The following is an 18,619-nucleotide window of genomic DNA, read 5'->3' as shown; positions in this document are numbered from 1 at the left end:
GGACAATAGAAAAGTGAACATGTCTTTAGTTATGTGAGCCAAAGGCACAGTTCCAGGCTTACAGTGGTTCTGTGTTGTTTCATAGGCCTTCTGACCCCTTTCCAGCCTGAAAATGTTTTGGCTATTTTTCCATGGTTGTTTGCACAGGTGTTTATAGATATTTCCTAGGTGTCCTGATCAGAAATATTGCCTCTCTTGTTCAGTAGAAGGGATGAACTGTTCTAAATGAACTTTGGTCTCTGCTCTAAAAAAAAAAAAAACAAAAAAGCCATTCAATGATTTCCATATTACTATGGTCATTCAAAAACTGTTTATAGTACACAGGAATAATTAGAGCATCTTGCTATAAAGACTTGCATTCTTATTCCCACGAGTTTTCAGGTACATTGACCTAACTGACTGTCTCTGTTGCTGTGTGAGATTTAATTTTTTTCTACTGAAAGGACGTGAAGCCTAAGATGAAGTGATCTGCCTGAGTTTGTTCTTTCTGCAGAGAAGGCTGTGCCTTGGGGAGGAGGTTGCTGTAGAAATTCTGTAAATGAATATGGAAGCTTCCCAACTAAATCCTCAGGGTACCTTGCCTTTTTAGTCTACCTGGGCAAAGTGGGGAATAGGGAACCTGGGACTCTCGGCCTCCCAGCTCCCAGACCTGGCATCAGTATAGCTGTGTGTGGTATCTGTTTCTTCTGATGTAATTTCTTAAACAGCTGTTAGATATATTTATGTTCATATTTACCCTTCCTTCATTTTCCCTTTACTCTTAAATCTTCCAGACATTAGTGCCTATTTATTTCTTATTTTGTTTGAACTTATTTTTCCTTATCCCATATTCTGCATCCCCAGCCCTAGTTGATGCCTTTTGCATCTTGTGTTCATCCCCTGTCTTAACATTCTTGCTCTAGGCAGAAAATAAGAACGGAGGCAAACAGAAGAAAGCCATCCATTCCACACACAAAGGAGGCTGGGTGCCTTTTTGATCCTGGCACATGGCACACAGACATGCCTCATGTCACAAAGTGGATTCCCCAATAGCTCTCAGTAATAATCCTGGTTTTAACTCTAGTTGGCTTAGAACTGACAACCCTGTCTTAAAAATTGCTGGTTTAAGCAAATCAAGGAATCTGGTAGACAGAATTCCTTTGTAATCCAGTGCAATATTTAAATAGCAGGAATTCTTTCCTACAAGTCTGTTTGCAAAGGAATAAACTTCAGTAAATTGATAACCCTTTGAGACAAATGCATTAGCCAGGACTTTTGGTTGCAAATAACAGAAACTCAATTTGAACTAGGCCACGAGGGGCCCAAAAGAAAGGGTCTGGATATATATATCTCTGTCTTTAGGCATCATGAACCAGGAACAAGAATGCTGCCAGTCTCTTTCTTGGCTTTGGTTTTCTGTTTCATGCCTTTGTATGCTGTTTCATAGCTAACTCCTGCTGCAGACTAGCTTTCTCTAGGTAGAGCAAGACATGGTCACTGACCACCTCGGAACCTTCTAGCACCACCACTATCAAGTTTAAAAATTTAGAAGGATTCCAACAAGTCAAGGAGCTGGATTAGGTGGCTGGGAGATGAGGATATCTCTAAGATGGAAGCTCTTACTTGTTCATCTCTTATCCATCTGGTTGAGATACAAGTGATAATCTCAGCCTAATCTGGGCAACACACAAGCAGGGTTCTAGAGAATTCTGTGCTAGAACTCATACATGTTGTCTTTGTTCCTTTCCCTTAGCAAGGGAACTACGAGGAAATCAACAAATCTGGAGTTCTCTGTAATTCATGATAAGGTGTCTTTTGGGGCCCTATAATATCCCCTGATTATCTCATCCCTAATTAAAATACAGTGTTTCCCCAAGAAGTAGAAATCTTTATTTCTTGAATTTGCCAGCATCTAGCTCTCTATACATGAGGAGCTTATGAAGAATAAGCTCCTGAGCGCGCTGCCGGGGCCAGCCAGCCGCGCCATCTGTGCAGCGCGGAGAGGAACCGTAGCCCTAGCTGGGAGTTGACTGTCTGGCACCAGGAGCGGGGAGCAGCGCGGCCCGAGCAGAGTGCGCGAGCTATGATCTGCTTGAAAGTGTTGCTGTTATTGGAGGCGGAGCAAGATGGCAGCCGAGTAACAGCTTCCTTGCATCTGGGCACCGTGAGTCTGGGGATATAGAACTCCAGGCATCTCTGGATGGTGGAATCTGCCTATCATCACCCCTGAGAGGATACAGGGAGTCAGCGAGAGACTTCTGGACCCCAAGAGGAGGACTAAAACAGTGGAAAACCGGCAAATGGTCGCGTGTGTTCATTCCATCTAAACCCGGCCGCAACTGTAAGTTCACTAGCAGCGAGACTGCAAACCAGAAAGGCCTTACCTGTGAACTGTTTCGGTGTCTTTGGACTTGGCACTCAGCTGAACTGCCTTGGGGAGAGCCTGAGCGGGAGTGCGGAGAACTTTGGCCTTTGTCTAGGGCCCCAGTCTGAGCCGCTGAGCCAGACGGAGCTAATAGTGTTTGGCTCTGGGTCACAGGCAGACATTGTGAGCGATCTGCCCGGCAAGCTCTGCCCTCAGGGTCGCAGACCTGGAATTGGGTGGGAGCCGGTAACCCAGCGACCAAGTAGCCTAAGGGCGGGGTCTGAGCCGCCTTGCAGCCCTAACCCTCGGGGGCAGAGGGAGACCAGTTTTGACACACAGGGTAAGTGGATAGCCACTTCAGCAGTGATTCCAGCGACAAGCACTTCCCTGAGAAAGTTTCTGCTCATCCACAGGCACGAGAACTTAAAGAGCAAGAGGAAGTGAAAGGAAAATTAGGGCAAGGAAACAGATAAAAGAAATCACCCATGAGGAAGAATCAGCAGAAAACTCCAGGCAACATGAAGAACCAGTCCAGAACAACCCCGCCAAGGGACCATGAGGTAGCTACTGCAGAGGATTCCACCTATACAGAAATGTTAGGAATGACAGAAAGGGAATTTAGAATATACATGTTGAAAACAATAAAAGAAATGATGGAAACAATGAAGGAAACTGCTAATAAAGTGGAAAATAACCAAAAGGAAATCCAAAAACAGAATCAAATCAGAGATGAATGATATGAAGAATATAAAAAGGATATAGCAGAGCTGAAGGAAATGAAACACTCAATCAGGGAACTTAAAGATGCAATGGAAAGTGTCAGCAACAGGTTAGACCATGCAGAAGAAAGAATTTCAGAGGTAGAAGACAAAGTTTTTGAGATAACTCAGATAGTAAAAGAGGCAGAAAAGAAGAGAGAGAAAGCAGAACGTTCACTGTCAGAATTATGGGACTTTATGAAGCGTTCCAACATACGAGTTATAGGAATTCCAGAAGGGGAAGAAGAATGCCCCAGAGGAATGGAAGCCATACTAGAGAATATTATAAAAGAAAATTTCCCAAATATCACCAAAGATTCTGACACACAGCTTTCAGAGGGCTATCAGACCCCAGGTCGCCTCAACTCTAACCGAGCTTCTCCAAGACACATTGTGATGAACCTGTCCAAAGTCAAGACAAAAGAAAAGATTCTGCAAGCTGCCAGGAGTAAGCGCCAGTTGACCTACAGGGGCAAATCCATCAGAGTGACCGCAGACTTCTCTAATGAAACTTTCCAAGCAAGAAGACAATGGTCATCTACCTTTAATCTACTTAAACAGAACAATTTCCAGCCCAGAATTCTGTACCCTGCTAAGCTAAGCTTCAAAATTGACGGAGAAATCAAATCATTTACGGATATACAAACATTGAGGAAATTGGCCACAACAAGACCAGCTCTACAGGAAATACTTCAACCTGTTCTGCACACTGACCACCACAATGGATCAGCAGCAAAGTAAGAACTCAGAAATTAAAGGACAGAACCTAACCTCCACACTGATGCAAAAGATAAAACTAAGCAATGGACTCTCACAAAATAAGACGGATAGAATACTACTACACTTATCAATTATCTCAATAAATGTTAACGGCTTGAATTCCCCACTGAAGAGACATAGATTGGTTGACTGGATTAAAAAACACAAGCCATCCATTTGCTGTCTGCAAGAAACACACCTGGCTTCAAAAGACAAATTAAAGCTCCCAGTCAAGGGTTAGAAGACAATTTTTCAGGCAAATGGAATTCAGAAGAAAAGAGGAGTTGCAATCTTATTTTCAGATACATGTGGATTTAAAACAACTAAAGTCAAAAAAGACAAAGATGGTCACTTTATATTGGTCGAGGGAAAAATACAACGAGAAGACATTTCAATTCTAAATATCTATACACCCAATTTAAATGCTCCCAGATTCTTGAAATAGACCTTACTCAGTCTGAGCAATATGATCTCTGATAATACCATCATAACAGGGGACCTTAACACTCCTCTTACAGAGCTGGACAGATCCTCTAAACATAAATTAAACAAGGATATAAGAGACTTAAATGAGACCCTAGAACAACTGTGCTTGATAGACGCATATAGAACACTCCATCCCAAAGATAAAGAATATACATTCTTCTCATCACCCCATGGAAAATTCTCCAAAATTGATCATATCCTGGGACACAAAACAAATATCAACAGAATCAAAAGAATTGAAATTTTACCTTTTATCTTCTCAGACCATAAGGTACTAAAGGTGGAACTCAACCCTAACAAAAATGCTCGACCCCACCCAAAGGCATGGAAACTAAACAATCTTCTGTTGAATAACAGATGGGTGCAGGAAGAAATAAAACAGGAAATCATTAACTTCCTTGAGCATAACAACAATGAAGACACAAGCTACCAAAACCTCTGGGATACTGCAAAAGCAGTTTTGAGAGGAAAATTCATCGCTTTAGATGCCTACATTGGAAAAACAGAAAGAGAGCGCATCAACAATCTCACAAGAGATCTTATGGAATTGGAAAATGAAGAACAATCTAAGTCTAAACTCAGTAGAAGAAAATAAATATCCAAAATCAAATCAGAGATCAATGAAATTGAAAACAAAAGAATCATTCAGAAAATTAATGAAACAAGGAGTTGGTTTTTTGAAAAAATAAATAAAATAGATAAACCATTGGCCAGACTAACGAGGAATAGAAAAGTAAAATCTCTAGTAACCTCAATCAGAAATGATAAAGGGGAAATAACAACTGATCCCACAGAGATACGAGAGATCATCTCTGAATACTACCAGAAACTCTATGCCCAGAAATTTGACAATGTGAAAGAAATGGATCAATATTTGGAATCACACCCTCTCCCTAGACTCAGCCAGGAAGAAATAGAGCTCCTGAACAGACCAATTTCAAGCACTGAGATCAAAGAAACAATAAAAAATCTTCCAACCAAAAAATGCCCTGGTCCAGATGGCTTCACTCCAGAATTCTATCAAACCTTCAAGGAAGAGCTTACTCCTGTACTGCAGAAATTATTCTGAAAAATTGAGGAAGAAGGAATCTTCCCCAACACATTCTATGAAGCAAACATCACCCTGATACCAAAACCAGGAAAAGACCCAAACAAAAAGGAGAATTTCAGAACAATCTCACTCATGAACATAGACGCAAAAATTCTCAACAAAATCCTAGCCAATAGATTACAGCTTATCATCAAAAAAGTCATTCATCATGATTAAGTAGGCTTCATCCCAGGGATGCAAGGCTGGTTTAACATACGCAAGTCTATAAACGTTATCCACCATATTAACAGAGGCAAAAATAAAGATCACATGATCCTCTCAATAGATGCAGAAAAAGCATTTGATAAAATCCAGCATCCTTTTCTAATTAGAACACTGAAGAGTATAGGCATAGGTGGCACATTTCTAAAACTGATTGAAGCTATCTATGACAAACCCACAGCTAATACTTTACTGAATGGAGTAAAACTGAAAGCTTTTCCTCTTAGAACTGGAACCAGACAAGGTTGTCCTCTGTCACCTTTACTATTCAACGTAGTGCTGGAAGTTCTAGCCAATACAATTAGGCAAGACAAGGAAATAAAGGGAATCCAAATGGGAGCAGAGGAGGTCAAACTCTCCCTCTTTGCTGACGACATGATCTTATACTTAGAGAACCCCAAAGACTCAACCACAAGACTCCTAGAAGTTATTAAAAAATACAGTAATGTTTCGGGATATAAAATCAATGTCCACAAGTCAGTAGCCTTTGTATACACCAATAACAGTCAAGATGAGAAGCTAATTAAGGACACAACTCCCTTCACCATAGTCTCAAAGAAATTGAAATACATAGGAATATACCTAACGAAGGAGGTGAAAGACCTCTATAAAGAAAACTATGAAATCCTCAGAAAGGAAATAGCAGAGGATATTAACAAATGGAAGAACATACCATGCTCATGGATGGGAAGAATCAACATTGTTAAAATGTCTATACTTCCCAAAGCAATCTACCTATTCAATGCCATTCGTATCAAAATACCAACATCGTACTTTCAAGATTTGGAAAAAATGATTCTGCGTTTTGTATGGAACCGGAAAAAACCCCGTATAGCTAAGGCAGTTCTCTGTAACAAAAATAAAGCTGGGTCATCAGCATACCAGATTTTAGTCTGTACTACAAAGCCATAGTGCTCAAGACAGCATGGTACTGGCACAAAAACAGAGACATAGACACTTGGAATCGAATTGAAAACCAAGAAATGAAACTAACATTTTACAACCACCTAATCTTTGATAAACCAAACAAGAACATACCTTGGAGGAAAGACTCCCTATTCAATAAATGGTGTTGGGAGAACTGGATGTCTACATGTAAAAGACTGAAACTGGACCCACACCTTTCCCCACTCACAAAAATTGATTCAAGATGGATAAAGGACTTAAATTTAAGGCATGAAACAATAAAAATCCTCCAAGAAAGCATAGGAAAAACACTGGAAGATACTGGCCTGGGGAAAGACTTCATGAAGAAGACTGCCATGGCAATTGCAACAACAACAAAAATAAACAAATGGGACTTCATTAAACTGAAAAGCTTCTGTACAGCTAAGGAGACAACAACCAAAGCAAAGAGACAACCTACACAATGGGAAAGGATATTTGCATATTTTCAATCAGACAAAAGCTTGATAACTAGGATCTATAGAGAACTCAAATTAATCCACATGAAAAAAGCCAACAATCCCATATATCAATGGGCAAGAGACATGAATAGAACTTTCTCTAAAGATGACAGACGAATGGCTAACAAACACATGAAAAAATGTTCATCATCTCTATATATTAGAGAAATGCAAATCAAAACAACCCTGAGATATCATCTAACCCCAGTGAGAATGGCCCACATCACAAAATCTCAAAACTGCAGATGCTGGCGTGGATGTGGAGAGAAGGGAACACTTTTACACTGCTGGTGGGACTGCAAACTAGTACAACCTTTCTGGAAGGAAGTTGGAGAAACCTCAAAGCACTCAAGCTAGACCTCCCATTTGATCCTGCAATCCCATTACTGGGCATCTACCCAGAAGGAAAGAAATCCTTTTATCATAAGGACACGTGTACTAGACTGTTTATTGCAGCTCAATTTACAATCACCAAAATGTGGAAACAGCCTAAATGCCCACCAACCCAGGAATGGATTAACAAGCAGTGGTATATGTATACCATGGAATACTATTCAGCCATTAAAAAAATGGAGACTTTACATCCTTCGTATTAACCTGGATGGACGTGGAAGACATTATTCTTAGTAAAGCATCACAAGAATGGAGAAGCATGAATCCTATGTACTCAATTTTGATATGAGGACAATTATGGTTATGGGGGGGGAAACAGAAAGAGTGATGGAGGGAGGGGGGTGTGGCCTTGGTGAGTGTCACACTTTATGGGGGCAAGACATGATTGCAAGAGGGACTTTACCTAACAATTGCAATCAGTGTAACCTGGGTTATTGTACCCTCAATGAATCCCCAACAATAAAAAAAAAAAAAAGAAAAAAAAAAAAAAAAAGAAGGTCCTTTCTTACTGACCCAGGGCAGTGATAGGAGAGATGGGGACAGAACTTAGTTTAGATTAGGCTACTGTTCTTGTATGGCCCACACTATCTTTTCTGTACAGACTGTCCTGGCTAGGATATTGCTGGTCACTCCTAATGCTGCTACGTGCAGTCTCCTTTCCATCTTCTCACTGCTGAGGCTGACTGGCTGTCAAGATCACGGCCCAGGATCCCCAACCACAGAATACTCTTCCCGGCTACTTTACCTCCCTGAACCTCTCTCCCTTAGGGATGGCCCAGCAAATAGCCCCACCTTAGGCTGTTGATTGCTCAAGTTCAGGCCTGCCCAGCCCTACAAGTGATAGCACTTAGGGTCTTACAGAAATAGACCCATAAGATAACCTGTAAGAGTTCTGAAGGAGCTGTGTTGTCACTGGTCTTGAAGACACTCTAGAGTAGCCCTCTCAAGGCCCAGGGAAGACACTGATGTGACAATTCAAGGCTGTGTTTTATGTTTGGCTTCTAAGAGATCTGGGTTTTAGAGGATGGATTCCTTGTATCCAAGACCTTGCCCAGCCTCCTGAGAGCAAGGCTTTCTTGAAGGCAAAGGTGGTTTGACTTCAGTAACCTTGTTTACAGCTTCTGTGTTCTTGGCAATATATACCTTCAGGAATAAGTTCTTGTCCTGTTTTAGTTCTGTGATAGAGGTGAGGTAGCGCATTTCACTGTGGCATTCTTCAATCAAAATGCAAAAGGATAGTCAAGATTTCGCCTACATAGGGTATATAGATCACATGCCCTTCACAATACTTTTAGGTAACTAACATGAATTTTATTTTATTTTAAGAATTTGTTTATGTGTTTGTTTGAAATAGAGTCTCACTCTGTTGCCCAGGCTGGAATGCAGTGCCAGGATTAATAGCTCACTGCAGCCTTTTAACTCCTCAGTCAAGCCTCCTGCCTAGCCTCCCAAGTAGCTAGGACCACAAGTGCTTACCACTACACTGAGCTAATTTTTAATTCTTTTGTAGGGAGGAGGTCTTGCCAGGTTTCCCAGGCTGCTCTTGAACTTCTAGCCTCAACAAATCCTACCACAGCTTCCCAAAGTTCTGAGGTTAAAGCTTAAGGAACTGTGTCCAGCCGGAATTTTAGCATTGTGAATGGCTCTGACCATGGAAAGTTTGGATGAGAGGATTGGTTTTCCCTCTATCACATTTGTTGCAAAAAATGTCAAAGCAGAAGAAGAGAAAATCTGATCCAATATATGTAACACAGGTTAGTGCGTTAGTAGTCCGCTGAACAGGTCTAGCCTAGGGGCTGATATCACTGGTTGAGTAAACATTAGCTGTTTACTTATATTCATTTGTGGAGGGTAGAACAGCGATGGTACTCTCCTGTACATTCATTTGTTGTCCCACAGTGGGGAGAAATAGAAGGTTAGCATGTGGCATCCTTCAGGAGTTCTATTTGACTTCCTTCTCAGTGGAGTGTGGGTGTGGTTCTTTCAGCCCAACTTCACGTATCACCGATTTAGATCGTTGAGAATATACACAAGACTTTTCAAAGATGTCACAAACCTGGAGTCATGCAGGGACCCAGATGTATCATTTGAGTATTGATCCAAGCCTTCTGTTTGCAGCAGGTGTTACCTTGGACAAAGCAAGCTCTTTTTAAAGTACAGCAAAATAGAGGTGTGTCCTAACACTGTCATTTTAAATATGTTTCTCAATAAATTTGAATTACATTGGATAAACATGTTGGTTTTTATGCCTGATGATGCAGCCATTTTACAACATAGGAGCAACATCTGAAAGCGATTAAACCTTTTGCACAATTACTAGAATAAAGAGTATACATATTCACTCAAACTCTAATCCTTAATCTTTGGCTGTTGAATATTAGCATTTAACAAGATAATCCTCTTCTTGGCCCTGTTCTCAGGTGCTTTCCAGGTTCTTCTCCACGGGGAGGTGGCATTTGATCCTGGCCTGTGCTCTTTAGAGGAGCTGCATTTTCTTAACATGCAAGCTTATCTAGATCACAAAAGCATGGGGCTCTGCACTTCACCAGAAGCAAAGGATGGCAATACTGCAGCCTTCTTTCTGAAACATTATCTCTGTTTCACTGCTGTTTAATACCTTTGAAAAGTTTGCTAGGGAACAGCAGTGATCTGGGAGGATCTACAGAAGAGGAAGGCATTCTGTTCCCCTAGAACAGGGATTTGAGCGGGGAAGGGATCTTTCTGCTATGTACACCACTGCCATATGGGCCAGTGTGAGCACTGGGAAAAGACTCCCCTTAAGTCCCAGAAAAAATACTAGGAACTAGGTATTTTTTAGGTCCTCAAGCACTGATTCTAGATTTTAAATATATTTAATGACTGGATAAAAAAATTTGTTTTGTAAGAAATTCAAGCATTATGGTAAAGTGCTGTGTGCTGTGCCTGCTATGTGTTAAGTGCTGCCTAAGTATTCATATCACTATTCTTGGGCTGTATTGTACTGGTCTCCATAGAAGTGCTTTTGCCTTTGGCCCATATTATCCATTGGCCCCTGAACTATTTTGAAGGCATCACACAATAGCAACAAGTTCTGCTGGGCTCTGTTTCCTGTAAGAATGTCGTCATGGATGTTGTTTATGCCGTTACACAAAGTCTCTCCACGAAAACGAGAGAAGTTTCTCCCCTGTCCAGGAATAGTTATGCTTCTCCAAGGCAGTTTCATTTTACCATACTGATGTGTGCATTTTCTAATTGATTGTGCTTCTCTTTTTTTCAATGACTGCTAGAGTGGATCCAGATTTTCTATTCATGTCTAGCATGTGTTGTGGATTCTCTGCCATGAATTTTGCTTATTAATTTAACTGCAACTGACTTTATTACCCTTGATTTTTTTTGTTGTTGTTGTTGTTGTCGTTGATATTTGCCAACTGGTAAAAATAGCTGCCCATCTGGGTGATTGTATGAATAGACTGTTTATTGTAATTAGAAACATACTATATGCCATTTAAATAAGGCATAGTTTGTGGCTTGCAGGAATCTTTTTTTTTTTTTGAGACAGAGTCTTATGATGTTGCCCTTGGTAGAATGCCGTGGCATCACAGCTCACAACAACCTCAAACTCTTGGACTTAAGCAATCAATTCTCTTGCCTCAGCCTCCCAAGTAGCTGGGACTACTGGCCCCTGCCACAACGCCTGGCTTTTTTTTTTTGAGACAGAGTCTCACTATGTTGCTCTCAGTTAAGTGCTGTGGTGTCACAGCTCACAGCAACCTCAAACTCTTGGGCTCAAGTGATCCTCTTGCCTCAGCCTTCTTAGTAGCTGGGACTACAGGTACCCGTCACAACACTTGGCTATTTTTTTGTTGTTGCAGTTGTCATTTTTGTTTAGCAGGCCTGGGCTGGGTTTGAACCCACCAGCCTAGGTATATGTGACCAGTGCCTTAACCACTGAGCACGGGCAACGAGCCGGCTTGTAGGAATCTTGTGGAAGGAGTCTCCCCTTTGGTCTCTTTCCTTCACTTACTGCTGGAGAAGTGGCAGCCACCAGTGCTAGGCAGCTCTCGGTATATGCTGGCTTTGGCACTGGGGTTCCATATGCCAAGCTTCATATGGATGCCTGTGTCCTTTCGATTCTCTGTCTGCTAAAAATCACCATCATGTAAGCTCTTTGACAGAGAAGAATTTGATATTATTAAGAATTCTTTTCCTTTCTTTTCTTCCCAGGTTCTGAGAAAATGTAGGTTAGAGTGTATCCTTGGATGCTAGTCAGAGAGTTTGACCATGTGAAAACTAGAATATTAAGGAATGTAACAATAATAAACTTCTGGCAACAAAGAAGTCCTTTGCTATTTTAAGGCCCTTTGTCTGTGGCATGAAAGAGCTTCCATAACAATGGACAAGACACAGGTTCCAGAGAGGCTGGGGTAGCAGGCCATGAGGAGTGGGGTGGAAGGTGGCATGTGCCGTCTAAATGTGCCTGGCACAGCTGCCCCAGGAGGTGCCCCCAGGCTTGTCCTCCCACTGCACCTTCAACACTAAGTCACTAGTGAGACACCAGGTTTTGCATGCAGAATGTGTGGTCCCCATTTTTGTCCTAGACTGAGCATGCCTCTGTCACCTGCTCTCACCTAGGCAGTCCATTGGGAAGGAGATATCCTTTCTGTTGTACAGAAGTGGGAGAGCCCGATCTAAAAGTTGAAATGTGGGCAAATGGGCTCGGGATAAGGTAGGCTGATGCTGGGCCTCTCTGACTTGCCCCTTTGCGCAATCATAGCTTTACCCTGGGATGGTGGACACCTGCCTCATAAATATTGGAGTGTTGGTTTCACTAGGCCAGCTCTGATCATCATGATAGCCACCTCTCCATTTAGCAATAAGGTTTTTTCCAGACTGCCAAGCATCTGGATGGCTTATCACAGGCCAGCCTGGTTTCAGCCTTCCATTTGGCATGGAGGAAGGAGCATTGGTGATCTTGGGACCAACTCAGTGTCCCGTTAGTGAGTGACTCCTACCCTCCTCTTTGCCCAGAACCAGGTCAGATGCACCCTAGGAAGTGACAGTTCCTGTCTCTGCTCAGGGCATTTGATAAGATTCTGCCTTTGTTCTGGCGTTTCTCATCTTCCCCCTTTCTTTTGTTTTCTAAAATTTCTGGCTACTTTCCATGTCCTACGTTTTCTTCTGAGATCCTTCTGGCATTGTTTAGGTTAGTGATTCTCAACCTTCCTAATGCTGTGATATATTTTCATTATTACAAAGGGGTTGCAACCCACAGGTTGAGAACCACTGGTTTAGATGCTTCTCAATGTTTTCATCTTCGCTTGCTTCTCTCAGCTCTAGCACTATGGAAACATGGCTTGCCTGCCTGCCTGCCAGCCCTTGTTGTGGGGCAGGGGTATTGTGGTGGGAAAAGACATATGAGTAGATTAAGGGCCTTGCGGTTGGCATCCTCTATCTTCCATGCTCACTGTGACATTCAGCTTCAGTCTCTGCAACAAGTTGTACCTTGGCCTGGGAGAACCCTGGTGTGAAAGTTAGGGAGTGCCAAGGTCCATGCATGAGCTGTTCATACATATCCAGCTTTCTGGACTCTTCAAAGAGCTGCTGTGTCTCTGGAGGCTGTGCCTCCAGCTAAATCATACCCAACAAGTGCAGTCAAGTCAAGGACTGCTGGGTCTGGAGCTCCATTGAGGCCCTCCCGGCCAGTGGTGAGGTCATTCAGGGGGTGGTTGTGCCAACTTCCAGGGCACACCTTTCTCTGGCATGTGGTTTGGTCTTCCTCATGGTGGTTTTAAAATGTTGTGGTTTCCTGTTTCGGTGGGTAGTTTTGCACCTGTAATCAGAGAAACTGTCCTCAAAAATTGCATACATTGCATATTCCATTTGGATGTTGGTAAGATGTTTTTCTAACCTTTAAGCATATTTTTCCTCTTCCCTTTAGTCCCAGGTAAATCACCACAGTGCTGCTAACAATGAAACCTACCAGGAACGCTTGGCACGTCTAGAAGGAGATAAGGAGTCCCTCATATTACAGGTGAGTCTTTTGTTGGTGGGAATCGACTCCAACTTCTGTTACCTTTACTTCTGCAACTCTGTAGCTTCCCTTAAGTGGCAGGAAGCACATGAGCTTATTCTCTGCTGGGATTTTTCTATTTCCGAAGTGTATTTTTTTCTTTTTCAGTTTTCTTTTCTTTTTAAATGCTCTTTCTCCAGAATCACCAAAGTATATGGTTTTAAAAAAGCATTTTTGACCCAGGTGTGGTGTCTCACACCTACAATCCTAGCACTCTGGGAAGCTGAAACAGGTACATTGCTTGAGCTCAGGAGTTTGCAACCAGCCTGGGCAAGAACAAAACCCTGTCTCTACTAAAAATCAAACTAGCTGGGTGTTGTGGCAGGTACCTGTAGTCCCAGCTACTCAAAAGGCTGAGGCAAAAGGACCTCTTGAGCCTAAGAGTTTGAGGTTGCTGTGAGCTATGACGCCATGGGTGACAGAGTTAAACTGAGTCTCAAAAATAAATAAATAAATAAAACTTTTCCTGAAACAAAGAAGTAAGTAACTGGAGGCAAAATTTAACTCTGGACTTGACTTTTAGGGTCTGTGAATTCATTTATGTACCATGTCTTAGCAAGCACATGCCTCTACACACTGGAAGCCCTGTGGCCAGGCTGATTACCAGGTGCTAAGAATGAACAAAATGGTCTCTGTTCTGCTGGAGCCCCTGAGTCTTGTATGGGAGGTAAGGTGCAGCCTCATGTCACTAATGAAACAAAGCCAATCAAGTCCAAATTGCCTGAAGCTGGATCTGGACTGATGGCTTTCATACCACATCTTCTGGAGCTGATAACATGGGCTAAGCCTTTGATGACTCTCTTGGTTTGAAGAGAGAACTCTGAAACTTTTCCTGGAGAAAGATATCCAAAGGGACGTTTTCACTTTTGAAAGCTTGTGTTCCCTTATAGAACATAAAGTTAGGCATTCTCATGGGAAGCCTATGGCTGAGGCAGTTAGCTCTCTACTGCGTTAGCTCTCAGAGACTAGTGAAAAATACAGTCAAGATGGCTAAAGGTGACCCCAAGAAACCAAAGGGCAAGATGTCTGCCTATACCTTCTTTGTGCATACACACAGAGAAGAACATAAGAAAAACCCAGAGATTCCTGTCAATTTTGCAGAATTTTCCAAGAAGTGCTCTGAAAGGTGGAAGGCAATGTCTGGGAAAGAGAAATCTAAATTTGATGAAATGCCAAAGGTGGATAAAGTTCACTATAATTGGGATATGAAGGATTATGAACCTGCTAAAGGAGGAAAGAAGAAGGACCCTAATGCCCCCAAGAGGCCACCGTCTGGATTTTTCCTTTTCTGTTCAGAATTCTGCCCTAAGATCTAGTCTACAAATCCTGGTATCTCTGTTGGAGATGTGGCAAAAAAGCTGGGTGAGATGTGGAATAACAAGTGACAGTGAAAAGCATCACTAAGGCAGCCAAGCTGAAGGAGAAGTGTGAGAAGGATGCTGGTGACTGTAAGTCTAAAGGAAAGTTTGATGGCACAAAAGGTCCTGCTATAGTTGCCAGGAAAAGGTGGAAGAGGAAGATAAAGGAGACAAGGAGAAAGATGAATACAAAAACTGTTTATCTGAAATGGTTTTGAAATTAAATATACAGTATTACATTTTTTTTAAGTAAAATCAATTTAGCAAATGTTTAGTGTCCTAGTTCAGATCCTTAAAAGGTAATGCATATGACTGGTAATGGAATGAAAGTGGGCTTGGGAAGCATGTTTGGCCCCCAGGCTATGGGCTTTAGATTGGAGCACTAAGGTTGTCAGGCAGCAGTAGGGTTTTTTTTTTCCCCCTTTTTCTCTTATTTATTTTATGAACATAATAAATAATAATGATAAATGACTCTAGGGACTTCCAAAATTATAAAAAAATTTAAAGAACTAGGTTAACATTTTCTTTTATTTCTAGTGTTTTTTTTCCTTCTGCCCTGTCTTTATTTTAAATGATTGTGCTTCTCCCAAATATACAACTGAGAATTCTAGATTTTTTTTCTACTTCATTGATTTGTTTATTATAAAATAATTGAGTAACTAGGATCTATAGAGAACTCAAATTAATCCACATGAAAAAAGCCAACAATCCCATATATCAATGGGCAAGAGACATGAATAGAACTTTCTCTAAAGATGACAGACGAATGGCTAACAAACACATGAAAAAATGTTCATCATCTCTATATATTAGAGAAATGCAAATCAAAAGAACCCTGAGATATCATCTAACCCCAGTGAGAATGGCCCACGTCACAAAATCTCAAAACTGCAGATGCTGGCGTGGATGTGGAGAGAAGGGAACACTTTTGCACTGCTGGTGGGACTGCAAACTAGTACAACCTTTCTGGAAGGAAGTATGGAGAAACCTCAAAGCACTCAAGCTAGACCTCCCATTGATCCTGCAATCCCATTACTGGGCATCTACCCAGAAGGAAAAAAATCCTTTTATCATAAGGACACTTATACTAGACTGTTTATTGCAGCTCAATTTACAATCGCCAAAATGTGGAAACAGCCTAAATGCCCACCAACCCAGGAATGGATTAACAAGCTGTGGTATATGTATACCATGGAATACTATTCAGCCATTAAAAAAAATGGAGACTTTACATCCTTCGTATTAACCTGGATGGAAGTGGAAGACATTATTCTTAGTAAAGGATCACAAGAATGGAGAAGCATGAATCCTATGTACTCAATTTTGATACAAGGACAGTTAATGACAATTAAGGTTATGAGGGGGGAGGAAAAGCAGAAAGAGGGATGGAGGGAGGGGGGTGGGGCCTTGGTGTGTGTCACACTTTATGGGGGCAAGACATGACTGCAAGAGGGACTTTACCTAACAATTGCAATCAGTGTAACCTGGCTTATTGTACCCTCAATGAATCCCCAACAATAAAAAAAAAAAAAAAGAGCAAAAAAATAAAATAATAGATAAATAATTGAGTGATGCTGCTTGCAGGATGCTGGTTTTAGATGCTGGATATGCCGTAGTGAACAAAACAGACCAAGTCCCTGTTCTTATGGATCTTCTGTGAGAGGGGGTTGGGGGGAGAGAGAATGAGAACAGTAAACCAATACAAAAGATATTTCAGGCAATGGCGGAACCATAGGAAAAAAAAAATAAAGCAGGGATGAGGGAAGATCTGCCTAAGGAAGCTAGGGAGGGAGCCTGCAGATACCTGAAGAAGTGCATTCCAGGCGGAGGTGGTTAGTCCAACCCACACACTGAGGCAAGAGTGTGCTTGCTGTGTGGGCAGAATAGCAAGGGGCCATTGTGGCTGGAGTTGGTGCCTGTGAGGAAGGGTGGTGTGAACCACCTTCAGAGAAGTAGCAGGGGCCAGATTGTATGGCACATTGTAGAGCAGATGTTTGAGGGATGTGTAATTTGAGACTCCATCCCAGTGACATGATTAATGAAAGAGTATCCAATTTAGAATTTTGCAGAAAACTGTATGAAATTGCAAACATATGAGCTAGGACCCTCATGGTTGAAATAGCACATGCTTATTTAGAGAAGATTACAATTTAATAAAGAAGTCCTGTGTAATAATATTCTTTTATATTCATGGTTTTTTTAATTCCAAATTCTTGAATAATTCCTATTTAAAGAATCCTAATGCAATTGGGAAGTTGCTTGCCAGTAAAGTCAGTGGTTGACCCCAGCAGTTTCTATTCCGCCAGGAGCTTATGGGCAGTTGCTGGGAGTGGCTTTCACATGATCACTTCTGTTCCATAGTGGCCTAGTAGAGCTGGTTAGATAGATTTTCAGCCAGATAAGGCCTCTTGCTTCATTCACAGGGCTGTTCGGCCAGACTGAATTAATTGGAGATCTTGGCCCAGAATGTTTTCCCGGGTCAACTTGTAGAAGAACAAGGCAAATCACATATAGCAAAATATTTTGTTTCCAGGATTAAAAACAAAACCAAGTCTTTTATAACTTCATTATAACATAACTCCTTAAGGCAAGATTCTCATCCCTTTTTTTTCACTTCCGTATCTCCCAGTGCCTGAAATTATGCTTAGCATGTATTAATAGTAAGGGCTCAAAAATATATATTTTTTAATAGAATAAAGGCCACATTCTAGCTTGTTTTACATTTTGCCCCAGTTTTCTGTATTCCTTTGTTCATAATATAATAGAGTCAGGATTGAGGTTCTTGAAGCCCCTGGAGCAGACCTTTATGTCTTTAGTCTTACGTGCACCTGATAAGCTGTAGAACACTGCAAGACCCCATGTTATTCCTCTGGGCACCAGCAGCCTGTGGCCCCAGGGCTTGGTGTAGATCCTGTAAGTGTTAATCTTCCTAAGATTAACCAGAAAGCATCCTTCCCAAAGTGAAACTATGGGCCCTAGGGAACAAAGCCCACTTCTGAGAATCCTACATTTTTGATAGTGGAGTTAGTAGTTGAAAAGGCCAGTGCTGGCTTGCCCCCTGTAGCTCAAGCCGCTAAGGTGCCAGCCATATACACCAGACCTGGGGGGTTCGAATCCAGCCTGGGCCTGCCAAACAACAATGACAACTACAACCAAAAAATAGCCGCGTGTTGTGGTAGGCGCCTGTAGTCCCAGCTACTTGGGAGACGGAAACAAGAGAATCACCAAAGCCCAGGATTTGGAGGTTGCTATGAGCTGTGATGCCACGGCACTCTACCTAGGATGACAGCTTGAGGTTCTGTCTCAAAAAAAGACAAAAAACAAAAGGCCAGTGCTGATAGTGTTGGGCCACAAGGATTAAAAAAACAAAACCCCACAAAGTTTTGTGTTTAAGATGGACAGAAGTCCACTTTTGGATTAAAAGTGAAATGTTAGCATAGTATTGATCAGCTCCAGGAATATGTTTCAATAATTCATCATTTAGGATTATAAAAATGGAAACCTCAAAGTAGCTGTATTAATTTAGATTAGTTCTTTTTTAAAGAGGAGCTTTATAATTTATAAGGTTTATTTAAATACTTGTAAATGAATTCACTTTAACTCTTTCAAGTTTCATCTATTATTTCATTACAGGTTGAGAAATAATTTGGAAATTTATATGTAAATGGCAACGACTCTATCTAAAAGGGTCTAAGCATCTTAATTTACCATTGATTACTTTTGGGAGGACACTCCTTCTCTTTATCCTCCTGCT

The 18,619-nt window shown here is 41.5% G+C and overlaps 1 protein-coding gene across 23 annotated transcripts in view; it reads left to right on the top strand.

The window, feature by feature from the left end:
• PPFIBP2 (PPFIA binding protein 2) overlaps nt 1-18,619 on the top strand; it is a 156,256-nt gene that overhangs the window by 71,675 nt on the left and 65,962 nt on the right. For all 23 annotated transcript variants that reach the window (XR_008374180.1, XR_008374182.1, XR_008374181.1 and 20 more), the window contains one exon: nt 13,376-13,468. Coding sequence is in view for 17 of the 23 variants with exons in the window: in XM_053561076.1 (XP_053417051.1) it covers nt 13,376-13,468 (93 nt within the window). In the remaining 6 variants the exon portion in view is untranslated. The remainder of the gene's footprint in view (nt 1-13,375; nt 13,469-18,619) is intronic.

The sequence above is a fragment of the Nycticebus coucang genome, chromosome 14 (genome assembly GCF_027406575.1).
Source record: "Nycticebus coucang isolate mNycCou1 chromosome 14, mNycCou1.pri, whole genome shotgun sequence".
Lineage (NCBI taxonomy): Eukaryota > Metazoa > Chordata > Mammalia > Primates > Lorisidae > Nycticebus > Nycticebus coucang.
This window is presented reverse-complemented; position numbering and strand designations above follow the sequence as displayed.